At 37.7% G+C, this 21,255-nt stretch overlaps 2 protein-coding genes across 2 annotated transcripts in view; one reads left to right on the top strand and one right to left on the bottom strand.

The window, feature by feature from the left end:
- Positions 1 to 21,255, top strand: part of adam22 (ADAM metallopeptidase domain 22) — a 59,635-nt gene that overhangs the window by 24,395 nt on the left and 13,985 nt on the right. The window contains exons 7-30 of the mRNA XM_057339150.1: positions 755 to 818; positions 8,228 to 8,297; positions 8,457 to 8,527; positions 8,941 to 9,015; positions 9,160 to 9,231; positions 9,549 to 9,715; positions 9,788 to 9,872; positions 10,115 to 10,205; positions 10,342 to 10,393; positions 14,672 to 14,771; positions 14,885 to 14,956; positions 15,038 to 15,130; positions 15,205 to 15,285; positions 15,418 to 15,468; positions 15,566 to 15,629; positions 15,720 to 15,825; positions 16,261 to 16,380; positions 16,488 to 16,656; positions 16,765 to 16,876; positions 18,270 to 18,360; positions 18,517 to 18,570; positions 18,726 to 18,833; positions 20,806 to 20,906; positions 20,993 to 21,059. Coding sequence (XP_057195133.1) covers positions 755 to 818; positions 8,228 to 8,297; positions 8,457 to 8,527; positions 8,941 to 9,015; positions 9,160 to 9,231; positions 9,549 to 9,715; positions 9,788 to 9,872; positions 10,115 to 10,205; positions 10,342 to 10,393; positions 14,672 to 14,771; positions 14,885 to 14,956; positions 15,038 to 15,130; positions 15,205 to 15,285; positions 15,418 to 15,468; positions 15,566 to 15,629; positions 15,720 to 15,825; positions 16,261 to 16,380; positions 16,488 to 16,656; positions 16,765 to 16,876; positions 18,270 to 18,360; positions 18,517 to 18,570; positions 18,726 to 18,833; positions 20,806 to 20,906; positions 20,993 to 21,059 — 2,136 coding nt within the window. The remainder of the gene's footprint in view (positions 1 to 754; positions 819 to 8,227; positions 8,298 to 8,456; positions 8,528 to 8,940; positions 9,016 to 9,159; positions 9,232 to 9,548; positions 9,716 to 9,787; positions 9,873 to 10,114; positions 10,206 to 10,341; positions 10,394 to 14,671; positions 14,772 to 14,884; positions 14,957 to 15,037; positions 15,131 to 15,204; positions 15,286 to 15,417; positions 15,469 to 15,565; positions 15,630 to 15,719; positions 15,826 to 16,260; positions 16,381 to 16,487; positions 16,657 to 16,764; positions 16,877 to 18,269; positions 18,361 to 18,516; positions 18,571 to 18,725; positions 18,834 to 20,805; positions 20,907 to 20,992; positions 21,060 to 21,255) is intronic.
- Positions 4,664 to 7,684, bottom strand: cldn12 (claudin 12). The gene is made up of 3 exons (XM_057339155.1): positions 7,546 to 7,684; positions 6,770 to 7,082; positions 4,664 to 6,649 (listed from the first exon to the last, which is right to left on the bottom strand). The coding sequence occupies exons 2-3, from the start codon at positions 7,044 to 7,046 to the stop codon at positions 5,901 to 5,903; spliced, it is 1,026 nt and encodes a 341-aa protein (XP_057195138.1). The 5' UTR covers positions 7,047 to 7,082; positions 7,546 to 7,684; the 3' UTR covers positions 4,664 to 5,900.

Raw genomic sequence — 21,255 nt, 5'->3', positions numbered from 1 at the left:
AAAATATAAGATTGGGGTTAAGATCTATATATAGAAGTATTTAAAGTACCTAAGTCCTATACAAACATCCGCTCCATCTCCTCACACTATCTACAGTAACACTGTAAATTGATGAATTTTCTTTTTCTAAGGTTCTCAGATTTGGGATAAAATATAGTATAATTCACCGTATATCTCATTCTTTAGGTGAATGGTGTTAATGAAACAAGATCTGTTTCATCCTTGTAATCGACCTAATGCTTTCAAAAGTCACCTTGAGCGTCTCCGCGCTGTCTAAGACTCACTGACCGATTGATTGAACAGATAAACTCCATCAGACCAGAGAATCATCTCCTCTCTGAATGTCTCGGGGCTAAAGGAGACAGATGTCTTGAACACAAACACGTACTCCCCATTTCCAGACCCAATGCGTCAATACCTCAAGTATTATGATGTTATGTAGTGTGAAAATGCTGTACAGTTGGACAGACAGCAGTAAAAAAGATTTAGACAGCAGACCTGACTTTGCTTTTCATTTCTGGAGACAAATTGTATGGTCTGTTTTTCTTGTTTTTAAAGTGGTAGTCTTGTCTTTTCTTTCCAAAATTCTTGTTTTTGTCATTATTAGGTGTTTTCCAGGCCCACTTCTTGTCAAATGTACTCTTCCCGTTGAGTTCTAGTGTATAAATACCCTTGTGGTACCTGGATGTACATTATCTCTTACCTAATATAATTTTTACTACAGGTAGAAATCTCTCTCTTTCTCTCCTTCTAGCGGAATGTTCTTTGATGGGAATCATACATACATGATTGAACCAGGAGGAGAGGATACTAAGAGTGTAAGTAGTTAATCTTTATGCTAAACACAATGCTATATCATTATTTGTAAATTTGTGTAAATGCGTCTGAATTGGCTAATATTGGAGGTAGATTAGGGGTCATTTTCCCCCAATTCAAACAGTATCCTCCAGTAGTTCTCAAACTGGGGGCCATGGCCCCTGGGGGAGCCCCAAGATGGCTCCAGGGGGCCACAGATTTTGTGGCATTTTATGAAATATAGAAATTGATCATAGATTTTATGCAATCAAACATCAGAAAAATAAGACCACCAGACAAAAGAATTGACGTTTCAGCATTGTATAACCGAATATGTTTTTGTTTAAATAAAAATGTTAAATTTTAGATTATAAGTCTTTATTTGGGGGGCCGCAAAGCGATGCACTCTACACAAAGGGGGCCTTACAACGAAAAAGTTTGAGAACCAATGGTATACTCTATTCATGGTTTCCAAAATGTAAAAAGGCTATCCATTCTTCTGTACATTATAATCTATGATGCCTTCTGTAAGCTTATCAAATACTGAATACTGTACTGACTTTGTTGTAAATGCCAGTTGTTGATAAACAACAAACAGAACCGTATAGATTTATAATGTTTGCTATTTTATTGGTTATTAGCCATAACATGATTATTGTGACAAAATAATAATAGTAATTTATTTGTCAGCGATATTTCCATATTGGTGCATCATTTGATTATAAAGTTTCCAAAGATAACAATGTGAACTTCTTGAGAGATCATTAGAGGCAGGAAAATGACCCAGTGGAGTGTAATGGGGTTTTCTTCCTGGTTAAGCAGGTCACATGTTGACCAATAAACCTATCACACAGTCAACAAAGATACCTGACTCTGCAGAAGCTCAGCTATTAGCAGCTAATGGCAGGATATATGTGAAAGGCACTCACTGAGGTCTGAGAGAGGGAAAAATAATTTCTTAGGTTGATTCATTAAGCAACTCACAGAGGAATGTGCTAATGAAGTATTGAAGTGACTTGTGTCTTTTAGATCAGCGTTAATATGTGATTTGGATGGCTCTATGGTGTCATGATAAGATGCTGAGACGGAGACGTGGTTGAAGTTCTAATCTTAATGAGAGAATAAAACTTGTTCGGTAGTATTGAAGGTTTTTAAGAGTTTATCATCGGTTCACTTTGCTTTAAAGTATCATTTTTTTGTTCATCAGTTTTCTTGGAACATTTTAATATACCAAGTCCAAATTTATGCTTTCACATGTTGGTTTTGATGTACCACTATGACATAATAGTGTAATAGTGTTTTTAAAAGATAAAAGGCCAGTGTGGAGCCGTTTTGTCCTGCCCAGATCCACATTTTTTTGCTGGTAACACAGTATTGGAATATTTCCAGACTGATTGTTGGGGGAAACAGGGTTGACTAAGATAATGACACCAGGCTTACGATCAGTGCTTTCTTTATCCTTACAGTAAGAATTACTGTATATCGGGTGACGCCCAACACTGATCCATGAAACTCTCCTCTTTCAGCTCTGACATCACTGATTTGCTGGGAATATATGAAGAGTTTGTTTCCAAAATGAGATGTTATCATGTTTTTATTGTGTTAGTTACCTGTATTTTTTTGTTATTATGGCTTAAATTCAAACAAACCAACTGCAGTTTGATTGATATTAATTCGAATGCACAATAAAAAAAAGTTATCTCATTTTGGAAATAAACTCTTTATATATAATACTGCATGTGTTTTAGTAACGCTCTTTCCCACTCTGTCAGGTTATTTTTTTCTGCCCATACATTCTACATCTGAAAATAAGTATGATGAGGGAAGCCTTTGGTTGTTTTATTTCTGGTGTTGATGCTTTTGTCATCATTGTTTCCTATCAACCCTGTGACCTTGTGCGTAGATGACCTCAACCACAGGGATGTCCTCTGATCTGATTCATTGAGACATGGTCACAAACCAGAGGGACAGTATCGTTCAGTTCACCATATGGCACACGCATCTGTCATCTGCCCTGCCTTGCAGCAGGAGACCTGAAAATGTGTCCCTCTTTGGCCTCAGTAGCGTCTCTCACTGCTGGAAACTGCTCAAAAGTTCCCGGCTTGTTAAGGGTCTCTGCATTTCACCCTAAGTGTGCTAGTCAAATCAGTATTGAACCATTGTCTAAAAAAGCAACACTTTGTAGTTTTTCGACCTTAAAGGGGCCATAAATCAGACAGTTTCTGCATATCTCATGTTAATCTTGAGTACTTACAGAATAGTATCGCACCCTTCAAATATCCGTAGAGTCTTTAGTTTGATCACATTTATAAAAGACAGATACAGATGTACGATTATTTCCGAAAACATACGAAGCGTGCAGGGGGTTGAGGGGGGCGGAACTAAAGCATGTGCGCACCCATTGCCAACAAAACACAGACATATGAATCAGTTTCACTTACCACGTACGTTTCATGTCCGGCATCTTTTAGCACTGGGACCGCTCCATCCATCAGTTTCAAACGATCTCCAAATCCAGCATTACTGTATATCCACCCATCACTGAAATGTCGTGAACAAACAAACACACCTCAACTTCTCTCACTATTACAAGAGTAACGAGCTGCCGCTGCAGGCCCACAGCGCAGCCAATCTTGATAGTAAGTGGGTTGCTATATGCGTTATGCGTGGTTCATGGCTCCACATTATTCTAAAGAAAGAAATTACCTCTTAATAATTTTTTACCAAAGTAGCTACTTAATATCTTTATTTTAGCAAATGCATTTGTGTGGCTGATGAGAATTTGTCTGTTTCTTAATAGACCTTAACCAGAAATCTATTTTTAAAACTAATCTAGTTTTTTTCTGCTATGGAAACGGACAATGTGTTTATAGCAGAAGAGGGTTCATTCTGAATCTAAAAGCTGTTTGGGTGAGATGAGAGACATCTTTTTTCTCTGTGTTTTTAATTTTCTCTTTATCCTGAGCTCAGCGGACAATCAGGCTGATGGTTTTGGGGGTGGGTGATCATCTCTGGAATGGTATGACAGAGACCCCACCCCCAACATCCTTAACACACTTTCCACAAAAAAAGTGTGCCACCCCCCAACCTGCTTTCTATTCATGATCAAGGCCCCATGAGAACCCGCACACACACATACCCTTTTCTGCCTCCATACAGAAAACCCCATTTTATTTTAAGCCAATACATCTGAGGGGACCATCTGCATTATACGACTAATCCTTCACAAAATGCCGCCTCTTATACGTGTGTATGAGAGAGAGGCTGTAGGGGTGTGGGTGGTATAGCAGGGTGGAACAGGCTCGATAGAAAGGTCTGTGTCTCTCTCATCTTTCTTATGTAGTGCAAGGATGCAGAAACGTGTTGGGAGGCAAGAAGTGTGCATGTTCATGTTGTCTCTGAGTCTTAGTACTCTCAATTATACAAAGTGCAGTCAAATTAGTTCTTCATGCTGGAGTAGTTGTTTACTGTTTCAAAAATGAGTGAGCTACCTTGCTGTCTACATAAGCAGCCGCCTTCTATGCAGTATTGTAACTAAAGGCTAAAATACACTACAAGACTTTTGCCCAGATTTTCAGTCTGGACTTGTTGAAGAAAGTCTGTGCCAGTCTGCAGATTTGATCAGTTAGTGTGTTTCTATCTGGAACTTTCAAAAAGTCTGCAAGTGTATGATGTCCAGTTTAAAAAAAATCTGTTCAGATTTTAAAAGTCGTGTAGTGTATTCCAGGCTGCCATAAAATGGGACTGTTGACTGATTGTGATCTACATAGCTGGCAACGTTTTACTTGGAGCAGAGAAACTAATTCAGGCATTATTAAATGACATCGGCATACGTCACTCTAAGCAAATCACAATAGAACATTTCCTTCAATAAACAGCACTTTTATTTAAAAAGACATTAGTAGACATCAGCCTAATACATTCATGTAAAAAACTGAATTTGATTAAGGCAGAAAGGAACAGAATTTGATCCATGTATAAGACATTTTGTAACAACTTTGTAAAACAGGCAAAAAGGAATTTAAACCATGTACAATATTTAAATGCCAGTGTAAGAGGGCTCATTTCATTTAAGACATTAGCTTTGTAGAACATTAGAAAAGACATTAGTGTTCTTCTAATGTAATTCTTCATTTCAGTCGAATAAATTAAATATTTTTTGTTTTAGTGACCTCTATGGCAACTTTACAAGGCAACATTCCAAACGTTTGTACTAGGAAGCAGAGAACTTCATTACAAAGGCTATATTCGACGTTCAAAGTGTGAATGTCTCAGTTCTCTTTTCGATGACTCTCAGTGATTAATCTTCACACAAAAAATTAGTCACAAGGTAAAAGTAAGGTCATCTTATACATATTGCAAAAATGCTCAAACTCTTTAATATAAAGACCTGACAAAAACTAAATACAGATACATATTATTCAAGTGTTCTGATTTCTTAAGTGAAATATAAAATCGTTAGTTAGGAACATAAAAGTAGTGAAAATAGTTGTAATGGTAAACTTTCATTTGAAGTACATCTATTAAACGGAAAACAAAACATAAGGATTAATCCACTCTTTCATGATAAAAATTAAATCAGGAGATATTAATTCTCATTTCACACTATACTGTAACAATATGGGTAGAATAACATATTTGGATAAGACAACAATAAAGCAATCTATGTATTGCCTTAATAAACTACAAAATATGCAACTATTGGAAATATGGCAAATATGGAAATTCATGATCAGTAATACAAAAGACAGGCAGTGTGTTTTTCTGATATTTTGTAAGTAGTCAGATTTAGATCAGTAGACATACTAATAGGTAGGTTAGAACAGTGCACAACATTAAGTAAGATCAATATTATCCTAAAGTTTAAGAGCAAAATAAATGCATTGAGAAGAAGGCTCGTGATTGCTCTTTTAAACCTTTTCAGTGATTTGACCAAGTAATTGCTAAATCAACTGAACAATGTTGTTTCCTTCAATTTCACAATTTTGTTTACTTCATAACTGAAGTCTCACAGCTAGTATGTAATTACTAATTTGTAGAATTACACATCATGCAAGTTTGACCTCTTCGATTGAAACATCAGTGGACACCCCAACAGTGTTTTCTCACTCTGTAAGGATGGGAATGTCGATCTCAATCCCTGACATTTGAGAGCGTGTAGAATAGCGGTGCCCTGCGTATCTCTGTGATGGGGCGTAGCTCTGAGAGGGGGCGTATCCCTGAGAAGGGGCATAGCTTTGCGATGGGGCGTAGCTATATGCTTGTGAGCCTCCCACTTCCGATCCATATCCGTCAGGCACTGACATGAGTGGCATATACACATGAGGTGGCAGAGGCTGTAGGGCTGCTGGTTGAGGGTAACCCTGTGCTGGGACAAAGGAGGGGGCATCCAGTGCAGAAGGAGGGAAGCTTTGTGATACATAAGTCACAGGAGAAGGCAAACCGTTGGTCATAAGAGGCTGCGCTGAGATGCTGTGGGACATTACAGGCACCTCAGGAAGAGGCAGCCAGAAGGGAGATGGCAGTTTCTTACACATGCAATACCACATGAACATCAGGAGAGCAGCTAACATAAGTCCACCAGCACCGGCGATGGCCACATAGACTCCAAACTCCACCGCAAACAGATTATCGTAGCGCTCATTGAGGACTTTCGTGTGGAACAAGAACCAGACGGAGGGGGGCATGGCGATGGACCCGCCTAGAAAAAGAAACATCGCAGCCACCAGATGACATCCTGAACTGTTGACCAAGCAGCTACTGTTCTTGATGTCCTCTGGAGTCTTAGAGCAGCAAGCGGTCTTACACATGCCAGTAAGACAAAGCAGAAGAGCCAAGCCTGCAAAGAACAAACCTGTGGACAGAAGAAATCAATAACAGCATTTCTAAAAAACAGCATTTAAAATACAGGTGGGGAGAGACTGATGAGGTCATCCTGCACTCACACGTCACTGAAGCCTTAACAAACACCTACCAGTAGGTAAACAGAACTGCAGCAGTCTGAGGTCCAACTGGTCTACTTTGATGTACCAGTCTGCATCAAAGTAATAACATCCCGAAGAACCATCTCGCTGCACACACTTGGTCCACAGGCCGTCGAATACAGTTACATTTTTTGCGTTGCGGTTGAACGTGAGCAGACGTGTTGTTCTCCATTGGGGGATGAGTGTAGCGACAGTCAAACACCCCACAGACAACAAAGCAATGATGAAGGCAAAAGCATTGGTGGCGTGAATGTCTCGACAAGACATGGCTGAAGTCACATCCGGGTCTGAATCAATGAAATCCTGTAGGCAGAATAACACAAGAAAGTTGATATTCTTGATTTAGTGTGTATATGAAAAGCAAAGTATTGTATTTGTGTAGTGTGTGTGTATATGAAGAGTAAATGAAGGCCTTTGTGAAGTGTGAGTGTAGATTAACAGTAATTCAATGTATGCCTGTGTGTCAATTGTCGTCAGTAATACAATAGATGACAGACAGTCGCATCTCCGTCAGGAGTTTACAGTCTCCACCCATCAAAACCGATATTTACTTATATTAAATCTGGGGAAAAAAACTTTCTATACAGATTAAGAGTTGGTTGTCGTGTGTTGAAATTTCATACGTTGGTTAAATTTCACTCACGATCTATTAGATTCATTTATATGCTAGCGTTAACAGGCTAATCTCTGCTAACGGCTAAACGACCTGTTGCGCTTCCGTTATTATTAAGTGAATGGTGCCAAACACAACATATCACACAAATACCTGATTAACAGTGAGCTCTACAGGAATCTTGTGGCGATGTAATGGTCATTTTCTCATATTCTCACGATCTTCTGTTCGGATCTGTTGTATGTTGCTTGAGAGGACTCTTCGGGAGCGCGCAGAAACTCACTGAAGTGGGTGCGACGCGACAACGACGTCACCTGCGCGGTCACGTGTATTCTGCTTATTCACTAATGAGCATTAAAACATGATTATTGTGTTATCATGTTTTTATTGTGTTTTTACTGTGTAAGTTAGCTGTATCAGTTACAGTTTGATTGATATTACTTTGAAAGCAATAAAAAAATATATATATTAATATATATAATATAACTAGCTATATTGAAAACTAGTTTACTACGTACTAGTATTTTAAGTATATACATTTTATTGTCTATTTTTATATAACACATTAATGCGTATTTTACAACAACAGTATTTTTTTGGTTAGTCGATGCAAATACTATGCACAGTGTACATTCTATATATTGAATGTGAATATAATATATAAAAACAGCAAGTTAAGCATTTTGTTTACTTTTCTGTAAATCCCCCTCCACCCTCTCCTTCACTTTCTCACTTTCTTGTGAATTCCCAGCGCTGTATGTCTCACCAAACACACTAAGCCTTATGTTTACATTTAACAAAGATATGAATCATATTATTGCTCTTCTTCCTGCAGGAGGAGGTTCATGTGCACATGATTTATCAGTCTCCTGGTTTTGACCCCCCAGAGGACTTCATTTCTGCAGGTATGAACCCTTATCCTGACAAGTTACACAGAATGTATTTACTATAAATCCACATCTATGGGACAAAACTAATCAATCAAAAACTTTTGGAATTAGTTAGTTTTGTGTGCAGTCACCGTGTATTCAACGGTCTATACTGACAGTTAATGTTTCTTCCAGTTCCTCTGGCAGAATCACCATTCCAGAACCCGTCACCGTTCACTGCAGCCCACAGGAGGAAAAAGAGACAGGTGCGTATACCGTCTCAAAACACATGACTCATGGGTATGTGTGTGTGTTCTCAATGCTGCTGTATGTGCTGCTATCTTATGCTCTCCCTCTTTCTCTACCTCTTCATAAAATATTTATATAACTAGAGAAGTGCTGCAGACTCTTTATGGCACTAATGTATAGATCAGCTCTTTCTCAGGTGTAAGCATGTTTTTGCAGGTGGCACTATGATGATATGAAATATGGCACTGTGGGTTGGGAATCAAGAACCAGTTTTTATACAGAAGGGGTTCCAATATTAATGCCAAATGTTTTTCAAGATTTTTACTTTTGTTAGCAGTCCTGAAACCTCTAAATTCAGTGATATAATAACATGCCTATGTACCTTTCCTAAGCATCAGAAAAATAATGCAGTTTTGCATTTCTGACACAGATATTGCAATATCCACGAAGCATTGCCGATGAGACAAAATATATTGAGCTGATGGTTATAAATGATCATTTGATGGTGAGTTAATTGATTACGTTAAGAACATTACACCCAGTTATTTGTTATAGTTTTTACTTATTTATTGTAATATGTTATGGTTGTAAATAATGCATTTATGTAAGAAAATGTTTCATCATGCATGTTATGTTCATTTTTACTCAGTACAAGAAGCATCGCCTTTCTGTTGGACAAACAAATAACTATGCCAAGTCGGTTGTAAATATGGCTGATCTGGTAAGTTTGAAGAATGCTCGTACATACATTTCATATGAAATAACATGTTTTTCAGATAATGTGACTATTAAACAGCAGTAGTATTATACAGGAAACTGCAAAGCTGGTCAATTTTGTCCTCATTTAGTTTAGTTTCAACAAACAAATAGATCTTCTGCAGCACAATCATGTCATGATCTGCTAAATTTGTGATTGTTTTAGACTAAAAATTTCAGGAACATTTTTGTGTGTGCAAATTATTATTATGGCAATAATAGTAACAGTTCCAATCAGAGCATGTTTAAGAATGTCAAAATGTCTTTTGTTTACATCTGCAGTACTTCAAGGAGCAACTCAACACTAGAATTGTCTTGGTCGCTATGGAAACATGGGCAGCAGACAACAGGTTCAACATCAACGATGACCCCATGGTGACGTTACGAGAATTCATGAAATACCGAAGAGACTTTATCAAAGAAAAGAGCGACTCGGTTCACCTCTTCTCGTGAGTGTACAAGAAACACACGCACAAAGTGGTCATTTATTAGGGCATTTCTAAAGTTTTCTTTTCCTGTAGGGGAAATCGCTTCCATAGCAACTGGGGAGGAGCCTCTTATATGGGTGCCGTTTGCTCGCTCACTAAAGGAGGTGGAGTCAATGAGGTATGTTTATGAATGAAACTTTAGAGCTAGGTTAAATAATAGCTTTCTCAGTGGTTAGAGCATGGCGTTAGCAACGCCAATGTCATGGGTTCGATCCCAGGGATTGCAAATACTTAGAAACAAATATATAGTATAATGCAATGCAATGTAAGTCGCTTTGGATAAAAGCGTCTGCTAAAGGCATAAAAAAAAATTGTGTCAAAGGTTTTTGTCTCTGATGTGGATTTTCCTATCTCTGTTAGTATGGAAAGACAGAGGAAATGGCCATAACTCTCGCTCAATCACTGGGACAAAACATTGGCATCTTTTCTGACAAGAAACGCATTTTAAACGGTGAGGGTTCTCTTCTCTTCTGCTTTCTTACTCTCTGCTTATATTTCTTTTCGATTTGTAGGCTTATTGTTTCCATTGGTGCTAAACAGTAATGAGCAGACATCGTTTGTCACTGTAATCCATCTTTTCTACACAGGGGAGTGCAAGTGTGATGATAAATGGTCTGGCTGCATAATGGATGATGTTGGGTAAGTTTCAAATAAAGCTGGTTTCCCAGAAATTCCAATACACACACACACATGCACACACACATACACACACACACACACACACACACACACATTCACATATTTAAATGCAAAATACTACTGTTGCGTCTGTTTTCCCATGTGTTGTGTTGTTGTTAATATTAAATTAAATTATTTAATTAAAGTATTAAAGTATTAAAATAAATTTGGGCCACATATTGATCCATAACACTGTCTTCATCATATCAGACTTTTGTTTATTTGCAGTCTGCTAGAAGCATTTGAGAGGCAGGCTATTTATTTTCATATGATATCCACTAGGTGGCAGTAAGAAAAACTTGCATCTAAACCTGGTGTAGTGTTTAGTGTTTAGACATATTTGTGAAATTCATTTATTGAGCTCATTTGTAAAAATAGAAAATGTTCATGAGAAAGTGTTATTGAGCATAACAGTATTTTATATTTGATGTCCACTGTTACCATTTCACTAGCTAATATACTGTTGACTGTTTGTCAAATTCATCTGGGATCTATTTAACAAAAAAATCCAAATATTTAACAGTGTTTGTCATATTTATCCCTGAGACACATTTAAAAATGTTCACAGTGGTCCATTTTAGAGGTTGTGTAAGAAATGTTGTGATGTGAGGTGATCAGATACATGTGATGCGGTTGGAGTTTGTTGTGATGTCAGAGTTTGCGTCTGTTTATTCGTTTGTCTTAAATGTTTTGATACCTTTTGCGTTTCCCCTCCATCCCGAATGGGACAGCAGGTGAGCAGACGTTTGGCTGTGTCATGCTTCTCGCTCTTGTCCTGTCGACCAATCAGCTGCTGAGTCACTTCAGCCCCGCCCACACACACTCCATGCAATAGCATTATGACCTTAATGTTACACTTTATTCAGTTGAGAGAGTCATATGTCGAAAGCTGTAGCGTGGTTGAACCCTCTGCATTTTCCTCTGTGCTCTCTCTCTTGTATTTGCTGGTGTTTAAAGGGATACTTCACCCAAAAATGAAAATTCTGTCATCATTTACTATCTTCGAGTTGTTCAAAATCTCTATAAATTTCTCTGTTCTGATGAACGCAGAGAAAGATATTTGGAAGAATGCTTATAATCAGACAGATTTTGCCCCCCATTGACTACCATAGTAGGAAAAATACAATGGTAGTCAAAAGTAATTTTCCTACTATGGGAGTCAATGGGGAGCAAGATCTGTTTGGTTATAAGCATTCTTCCAAATATCTTTCTCTGCGTTCATCAGAACAAAGAAATTTATACAGATTTGGAACAACTCGAAGGTGAGTAAATGATGACAGAATTTTCATTTTTGGTTGAAATATCCCTTTTAATACGACTGGCAGCTCAAAGTGGGAAATGTTTCATTAAGAGGGCATGTTTTGGGCCTCTCTCAGAGTTTAAAGGGGTCAGATCATACATTTCTTATCAATTTATTTAAGATATACCAAAAACAGCTGTCAATAAAATCTTATGTGACACTGTGGCATTTTCACAAAACTGAAAACTAAAAAATTCAATACAATCTGTAGATGACTATAATAATCATGGACCTTGTTAAAAATAACAATGTTTGGCAAACTTTCCCCATATCTTACTTTTTATTACATGGAACAGGAATCGTAAAAATAAAAAAGGTTCAAGTTAGTATGAGTTACGTGTTAATGTGTTCATAAAGTATTTGTGGAATTGCAAACATGACAACTTTAGACTATAAGCTGTGTGATAGTTTTAGTATAAAATATCCATTTGGACTGGAAAGATGGTTTAAGTTCTTCTTAACATAATAACATGAACTTTTTCATTTCAAAGATCAAAGATAATTAGATTTATTATGATATGACCCCTTTAAAGCTGTCTGCAGTCATTCACTTCCAAATAAAAACAACAATCATAATTTCATGCTAATGCTAAATGTCATAAAGCCAGTGTGACCTACAGTCTTCCACACAAAAACAGCTTTCTGTTATTATTAAGCAGTCTGATCATCTGAATTATGGTGACATAAATCTGTCATCTGATCACTTTGTGTGCCTTCACTGTTTGACTTGTGTGCTTAGCTTCTTATGTAAAACATTTTTTTACTACTTTTTACTAGTTTTCATAAGTTGTGTGTTATATCTCATATTTATTAACATTTTTAACGATGCATATGTTGAAATTTAAAGGGATAGTTCACCCTAAAATGAGAATTTTGTTATTATTTACTCACCCGCATGTCATTTCAAACTTACATGTTGTTACTTTTTCTGTGGTTGCACAAAAGGAGATATTTTATTATATACTTTTCCATATATGTAGTTAGTTTACAATACATAGGGGCGGTTTCCCAGACAGGGTTTAAGACTAGACTATCTTAAATGTTAAATGTGTCTTGATCGAAAACAACTTACACTGACATAATAAAAAAGATCATTGCCATTGTTTTGTCTCGAGATGCACACCAGTAATGTTTTTTGTAAGGTATGTTTTTTAAAACAACTTAAATATTCCATATTTATATATAAACTAACTAAGGCCTAGTCCTGGTTTAAGATAATCCCTGTCCGGGAAACCGCCCCTTAGCGTTGAGCTATTTTAAAAAAAAATTGGGGGCTTTACAGACATTGCCACCAAGAACTGTTCTTATATGGGAAAAATTCTCCTTCCACTAAAAAAATGACAACATAAAGTTCTGGAACAACGTGAGGTTACAACATGACAGAATTTTGATTCTTAGGTGAACTTTTCGTTTAACTATCATCATTTTATAAACTGAGAGAATATGTGTTGTTCTGTTCACTACAGAGCTAAGAGTTTTCTGGGAGAATGTTGGGTAAAAAAAGTCCAAACTTATTAATATAAGAAAGTCCAACATGCACTTCAGGCAGATGTATTTAGGCATGGTTTCCTGACAGCTACAGCACACTCTCACAGCTTATTAACACCAGTGTCAATGGCCTTCCAGACAGACACATGTTGATCCGTCTCTCCATTGATGGAGTTTGATTTTCCGTGGAGCTTGCATGTTGGATCCGATCCACTGACTCCAGTGTTAATGCAGCAGGATGTTTTGTTGTCTGTCCTGCGGGGTGTCCGATTTCCGAATTACGCTTGTTTAGACAAAGTCGGGGCCGAGTACCCTAACAACCTTGTAGCCAATCAGCAGTAAGGTGCACAGTGCACAGGATGGACATTAGTTGAGCCGAGCGCTGACGAAAGCGTAAGATGGGGGTAGGGGTGTGTTTGTTTTGGTGATTTGAACATCAACAACGGTTAAGAGAAATTGGACACCCAGCCTTTAAGTGTGTTTTCTTGCTGTGTTTTCATCTCAGTGAAAATGCCTGCAAGATTATAAAATGAATTACTCCTGCTCGAGCAGGTAAGACAAGGTGCCGTGATATTCCAGGAACACACTCAGCATCTGCTAAACGAAGAGTAACCACTCACACGCTTTTAATGTGAGATATACACGTATTGATTCCCAGCCCGCGGTTAAGGGTTCCTGAAACAGATTGGAATAGTGCTTACTGTTTAAGAATGACCTCTGCAGGATATTGAGAGCAGTGACCCGGCTCATGTACAGATTGAATTTGATTGTGCTGCCACGCCTCTGTGAGACTTTGTTTTCGGGCAGAAAACAAATCCAGCCAATCAGTGTTCGTACATGCTAAACAGGCTAAAAAATATTCAGGAAAACAACGCAAAATAACTATTATCCTATAATCCTATAGATAATGATGTTAGACACAAATGTCTTCTTTTTCCCCTCCGTCTGTGCAGGTGTTTGTGTGCTGTTTTGTTGTTCTTTGTGTCTTGAGTCCCTCCCTACGCTGGTTTGAATGAGACTGATGTGGTTGTCATGGCAACAGAAACCATTACATTCAGCATGACCTGTCCACACAAAGTCTAAATGTTTTTTTTTATAAAAGCTGTTTTTAGCTTAGGCTTCACACAAACAGGTTGTGACATTTTTACAGGACTTAAAGTAATCAGAAAAATACAATGATGAGTTTATCGCTGAATCCCATGTAAGATTTAATCATGTATAATGCTTGCATAAATCAATTGTGCAGTAGTTTCTTCCTTTCGAAGGGCTTTATATTTAGCAAACAAACAATAGTTTTTGCTTTTCAGTTTGAAGCACCAACATGAATAGGTTTACAAGCATTATTTCTTGTAAAGTGCCACGGTTGTAGAAAAGATGCTGTGCACAGTGTGTGAATCAGGGGGTTAAAATCAGACAGCGTGACTCTAGTGCTCTGTGGTTCTCTTTGACAGCTTTTACTTACCCAAGAGATTTTCTGACTGTAATGTGGAAGAGTTTCACGATTTCCTCAACAGTGGGGGTGGTGCGTGTCTCTTCAACAAACCGTCAAAGGTAAAGCACTTGAGAACTGTCGGTGTGTTTACTTTACTACTTACTTTTGTTTAGCACATCTAAAAAGTATGTTTCAGAATAAGTCACGTAAAATCTCTCTCATTGTTTTGTAGCTTTTGGATCCTCCCGAGTGTGGTAATGGTTTCGTGGAGGCAGGAGAGGAGTGTGACTGCGGAAGCCCTGCCGTGAGTGATCTTACATCGACACCGTGATCACATTAATCTGACACTTCTTATGTAAGCTGTTTTCTCTCTGGGTTTATGCAGGAATGTGCTAGAGAAGGAGAGAACTGCTGTAAGAAATGCATGTTGACTCAGGGAGCCAAATGCAGTGATGGTCTGTGCTGTAAGAACTGCCAGGTTGGTGTTTAGCCATAGAAGAAATCGATTGTTTGTTTGTGTGATTTTTAAAGATAATTCCACTCTGTTTATAGTTGGAGTTTATGGGTGTGCTTTGTCGGGAGGCTGTCAACGACTGTGACATATCTGAGATGTGCACTGGGAACTCCAGCCAGGTAAGAGCGCTGTTACATCCCTGACACTTCACAGCTGTGATGTGTGAAATGTATTTACTAATGATAAAAGACCATTTTACATTCCTAATGTCAAAGAATCTTTGTGTTAAAGAAGTCATTTGATTTTTATAGTGTCCTCCAAACTTGCACAAGATGGATGGATACACCTGTGAGAAAGACCAGGTGAGTAATAAAATATTTAATGTATTTATTAAATTCACTTGTAGTTATTTTGTGTGTTACTTATATTATATTTATTTGTTTATTCATCTCATTTCAGGGACGATGTTTCAACGGGCGATGTAAAACCAAGGACAGACAGTGCAAGTACCTGTGGGGAGAGAGTAAGTGACGTCACTTTCTGACAAAATGAGTTTTCATTGGTGGAGAGTTCTGGTGTGATTCCGACCAATGCCGTGGATTTGTTTTTACAGAAGCAACATCTTCTGATAAGTTCTGCTATGAGAAGCTGAACATTGAGGGTACAGAAAAAGGCAACTGTGGACGAGACAAAGACACCTGGATTCAGTGCAAAAAACAGTGAGTTTGACAGTCAAACAGCAGTTATGGGGAAGTTATTACAAAAACATAATCAGTTGTTATGTTTTCCAAAATGTGCTAAACTGATCGTAAGACAGTTTTGGAAGCCATTAAAGTCCCAGTGAAATAAAAAATTACAATGGCTATTTTTTCATGAAATATTGCAGCGTTTATCGTAAATAGTTTATCAAAGTGGGTCATTCTCTTTTTAAAAATTGTGTGCCCTCATAATCTTCAGTTAAATTCTGAAAATGCACTACCTTCCTGAAATGACTATCCATCTTAAATGACAAATGGTAGACGGCTTGGCCGGAGAATCCGTTAACTCCTCCCCTTCAACTGTCAGTCTGCAGCCAGTTCCATTTCAAAATGCAAAGGCTGTTTTTATGAATCATAAAAATTTGGGACATGTTTAAAGTGTGTGTGTGTTTTCAGGGATGTACACTGTGGATATCTGCTGTGCTCAAACATTTCCCCGGCACCCAGACTTGGAGAGCTACAGGGTGGTTTGACTTCTTTCTCCGTGGCCCAGCACAGCGCCTCAATGGACTGCAGGTACGCACACAAACGCACACACTCTTCAGGCTTGTTTATTGATGTTTAACATGGTATACAATACACACACACACACTCAGATTCTGAAGTGAGTCTACATGTTTCAGCGGAGGTCACGTGCTGATTGACGGTGACACTGATCTGGGTTACGTGGAGGACGGAACGGCATGCGGGACAGATCGCATCTGCTTCAACCACAAATGCCTCCCAGTGCAAGAATTCAACTTCAGCATGTGTCCCGGCACCAACGAGCGGGTGATCTGCTCTGGACATGGGGTGAGAGGATGTTTGTCAGTGGATGAAATGTGCCTACATTGTGGGACAAATTAATAGTGAAATCATCTTCGTTGTGTCTGAGAATCATCACCTGTGTGTGTGTTGCAGGTGTGCAGTAATGAGCTCAGGTGTGTGTGTGATCTCGGATGGGCAGGTGAGGACTGTAACTCCACCTCTCCTCTGAGTTACCTGCTGGTGCGGCCCACAGCTAAAACATCAGGTAGGTCAAACTCTCACTGCTCTTTATGATGACACTACCGTGACAGGACAGTTTCACCACACTAGAGTATAGAGGAATTGTACTTTATTACTATTTTCTCATTAGGGCTGGGTGATCAAACAAATATTTACAATATATTTTATGATGATTTTGCTAGCGATATGTAGCCTCACTGTACAATAATACCTCTGTATAAAGCCTGCGGTACAATATTTACTGCGATATATGAGTTAAAGTAGGAGATGGGTCAAATGACCTAAAAATCCCTTTTTTAAAATAAAATAATTGCACCAGATGGACCTTGACAAAGGTAACATCTATTATTTTTTCTAACTTTATGTTAGGCCTGGAAGACCTATCGTTTCATACAGTCATGTGACCACGATAATATTTAGACAATTTTGCTATTGCTATAACACAATATCGATTATATTGTTACATCCCTAGTAGCCAACATTGTCTGAATTATTTTATTGGCCTATTATCTGGTCATTCAAATTTCTAAAAATGATGTCATTACATCTTGCAAGGATGACAGCATTAAATCAGAAAAAAAACCTCTTATTTAAACTTTATTAACAAAAACGGTGTTAAAGTTGGTAAGATTAATTTCTATTCTGTTCAGTTTTACTTGTGTTTCTGACATTCTGACATCTAATTGGCAATTTTTTCATTGTATTTTAAACTATTTGTTTAAAACGTTAATCCCTCTGATTAAAATAAACAAGCAAATATTTAGCCATTTTAATCAAATATAAGCCTGAATATTATATGGAATATATTGTCAATATCCGCAATCCTATTTTTACATATCACCCAGGTCCTATTTCTCATCAGTCTGTCACACTTTCACGTTCATATCATATTCAAATTCAGCGGATCATTGAGCACACACGCATTTCACATGCTTTTAATTTGTCTTTTTGTTTTTCTGTTTCATGGCTGTTGTTTTTACGCACTCGTTCTTTGTGGACAGGCTCATGTCTTTTGCTGGAGTGACAGTGAGTTTAGATTTGAGTTGTTTTGTTGTTGTTTCCGTCGGTTCTTCTGTATCCTCACTCACCCTATAACTCCTGTGTGTTTCTGGTTGAACTAAAGCTAACAGTGTGGTTCCACTGTGCTGTTATAAACCCGTCATGTCAATCCCTGTTTTCTGGATTTGATTCGTAAGGATGCTGATAACATAAGACCTTACAGGACAGAACGATGTGTAAATTCTTTCCAAAATCTGTTTGACGTGATCAGCCAGACAAATCGAACCTAACTATTACATTTTTCTTAAAAATGCAAATCAGGTATAATTCCACATTATTTTCAGGTTTGTCTTGTGGATCATAGGTCAATATTAACAGTTGCCATGACTACAGATTTTGAGATGTTGTTTCTCTAACAGGTATCATCACCACTAACATCATCATTGGGGCCATTGCGGGCTCTATCCTGGTCCTTGCACTGATTCTAGGCATTTCCGCATGGGGATATAAGTAAGTCACATGACCACAGATGCTTCACAACACCTGCCATTTTACATGGAGCAAGAATTCAGTATAACACATTGAACATGACAGACTCGCTTATTGTTTTATTATGATTTTCTTTCGAAATCCCTAATCGTGTTTATTTCTTTTTCCCCAAAAAAGGAGCTACAGACAGCGTCAATGTGTGGAATCCGAAGTACATAGAAGATTCTGTCGGTTTGTTCACCTTTTCTCATTATTTTATTAGCTTGTCTATTTTCAATGAATTTTCGATAGGATTATATCAAAATTGCAGTGAAATGTTTGAAGAATACCTTAGAGCCCCACCCTCTATCTCAGCCGAGCTTTCAGATCAACCATCTGTCTTTCAGGCAAATGCCGCCAGGTGATTACGTGAAGAAACCAGGAGACGCTGATTCTCTCTACAGTGACATGCCACAAGGCGTAAGCTCCAACTCTGGCAGCAGCTCCAAGAAGAGGTCTGCTTACCTGTCTCACCTTCAGATCAACACCTGCTCTTTCACTCCCTCTATCCACTCCATCAGCCAAAACATCTCTCTGTTTGGCTTCAGGTGTGCTTCATTTTCATCTCCATCTTCATGGCTTTGCATGCGCTGCTAACAAACACACCTGAGACTTAAAAGCACAACATGGCTAAACATCGTCCAGGGTTTTCTGAAGAGACCCCAGATGAAGCATATTGTGAAAAGCGTACTATAATAAGTACAGTTTCTTCTACAGGGAGTCATTATTAGAGACAACAGGTTTTATTGCCTTCTTCATGGTTCTCTGCTGCGAGTTTGGACAAAACGCTGTAACACTCTGTTTTTTTCTTTCTTGGTTACTATAAAAGTCCTGTCAAGCTGTTGTATCATTAAAACTGGGTCAGTAAGTAAGTCTTCCTGGAATCTCAGCGTGTTCATTTCCACAATCTCATGTTCATCTCATCGATGTGTTTGTTGTGCTCAATACTCATCAGCAGTGATGCGAGCCATTCCTGTTATGCAGTACCATTTTAACTCAGTTAATTTTGAAAAAATGTAATATGCTTGCCCTTCAGAAACATTCTCTGACAATATTATACTCATTCATAAAATACATTATAAATTATTCCTTATAAATTAGTATAGAAACTAATTAAAAAAAACATCCTTCAGGATAAATTTGTTAGACTAGATAAATACTCGAGAGAATATTTTTGTATTTTTTTGGAAAGAATGTGAAATTAAGGACTCAGGAAAAACTTATAAATTGCTTAACAATTAATCAAATCTGATGAAAATGTTGTTTTGAATTAATTCAATAAAATGTATATTTCTCAATTTTACATTTATTCATTTAGCAGACTCTTTTATCTAAAGCGACTTACAAATAAGGCAGTTTTCCTTATTTCTCACTGTATTACCAACAACCAATTTGCATCTTTAAACAATTTGAATGATTTATCCATAATGTATGGGCGATTCTCACGAAACCACCGAAACAACATGACAGTAAAGATTTGAATTATAAAACATACAATTCGGTAACACAAAAAGTGATCATAATAAAGATAATTGTGTTCTCCATCTTGGACACAATTTTGATATAGGAATTATTTATTTATGGATTTTATAGCTTTTTCTGCTGAAAGTCTCGTAACCGTAACACATCCCTATTTGTCTGGGTGCATTATATGTTGTAATTTAAACAGAGTAAAATTCAAATATTGTGGAAAAAACAATTAGATGTTCTACTAGATGTTCTCAAATGACAAAAAAAGATTGACAGAATATTCATGTGTAATAAAAATGAAGAAATAGTGGAAGAAAGAATTTTCACATCCTCCGTAACGTTACTAGTACTGAACCTTTTACATGGCTACCAAGTTAACAGATTACTTAAAATTGTTCTAGTTAAAAACGTAATTTTCTCTTTATCACGCTGTGTACACAACTTTTCCCTTCTCATTATCGATACACGTAGTTTTTTTACACATATAATATTCTATTAAAATATAATTCATTAATGTCTTATTATGTATGATTAATAAAAACTTGGTTAGGCATCATGGCTTTGCTTGTTTTTAGCACAACATGCTATGAGATTGACCGTTTTAAATGATTACGGTAATGAGAATTTTTAAGGCCTTTTTTTATTGTGTTAAACTGTCAGTAAAAGTTTGGAATGAATTAATTCATGACTTTAAACATGTCATATCTTGTTTTAAATTAATATAAAGGGAATTCGTTGATACAAGTGTTTTTAAGAAAATCATGTTTGACATCTTGAAACCAAGATTTCGTGAGAATCACCCGTAAAAATAAGAATGTATGATGACAATCTGCATACTGCATACTGGGTATGAGCCACGTGACATCTGTCATTCATTCGTTTTCCCCATGCAGAACACTTCAGAAGCGCCATGACTGCATTTTATGAAGTAATTTGTTTCTATTCTTTGGTCTGAAGGTCTAACGGTCTGTCTCATTCCTGGAGTGAAAGAATCCCTGACGCCAAGCACATCTCTGACGTCTGTGAAAACGGCAGACCCAGGAGCAACTCGTGGCAAGGTAACAACACACACACCCATCGGCGAATCTGCTCTAAACATTCAATCGTGTCTTATTTATCCTCACGTTCTTCTCTGTCACCATAGGAAACATCACAGGAACTCGTAAGAAGCTCAAGGGAAAGAAGTTCCGCCCTCGCTCCAACTCCACAGAGTAAGAGACGTAGTGTTGACATCTTTTGTTAGCGTACAGCTGATGCAGAAACACACAGGGGGGACGGTTTACTTGCATGGAGTCTTCATTTCTGTATCAGTACAGCAGTCTGTAGAGGTTAAGCAGTTTATTGTGAAGTTGCTCTGTGTGTTTGGGCTAAATGTTGCTTTGCTTTGGGTGTGCATTGATGTATTGT

Source organism: Triplophysa rosa, linkage group LG8, assembly GCF_024868665.1.
Source record: "Triplophysa rosa linkage group LG8, Trosa_1v2, whole genome shotgun sequence".
In the NCBI taxonomy this organism is placed as follows: domain Eukaryota; kingdom Metazoa; phylum Chordata; class Actinopteri; order Cypriniformes; family Nemacheilidae; genus Triplophysa; species Triplophysa rosa.
This window is presented reverse-complemented; position numbering and strand designations above follow the sequence as displayed.

Bases quoted from the DNA above. Each gene is read 5' to 3' on its own strand.
- cldn12 (XM_057339155.1), bottom strand. From the start codon at position 7,046: ATGTCTTGTCGAGACATTCACGCCACCAATGCTTTTGCCTTCATCATT. The intron at 6,650-6,769 runs GTAGGTGTTTGT...TTCTGTCCACAG, and splicing joins GCAGTTCTGTTTACCTACTG to GTTTGTTCTTTGCAGGCTTG.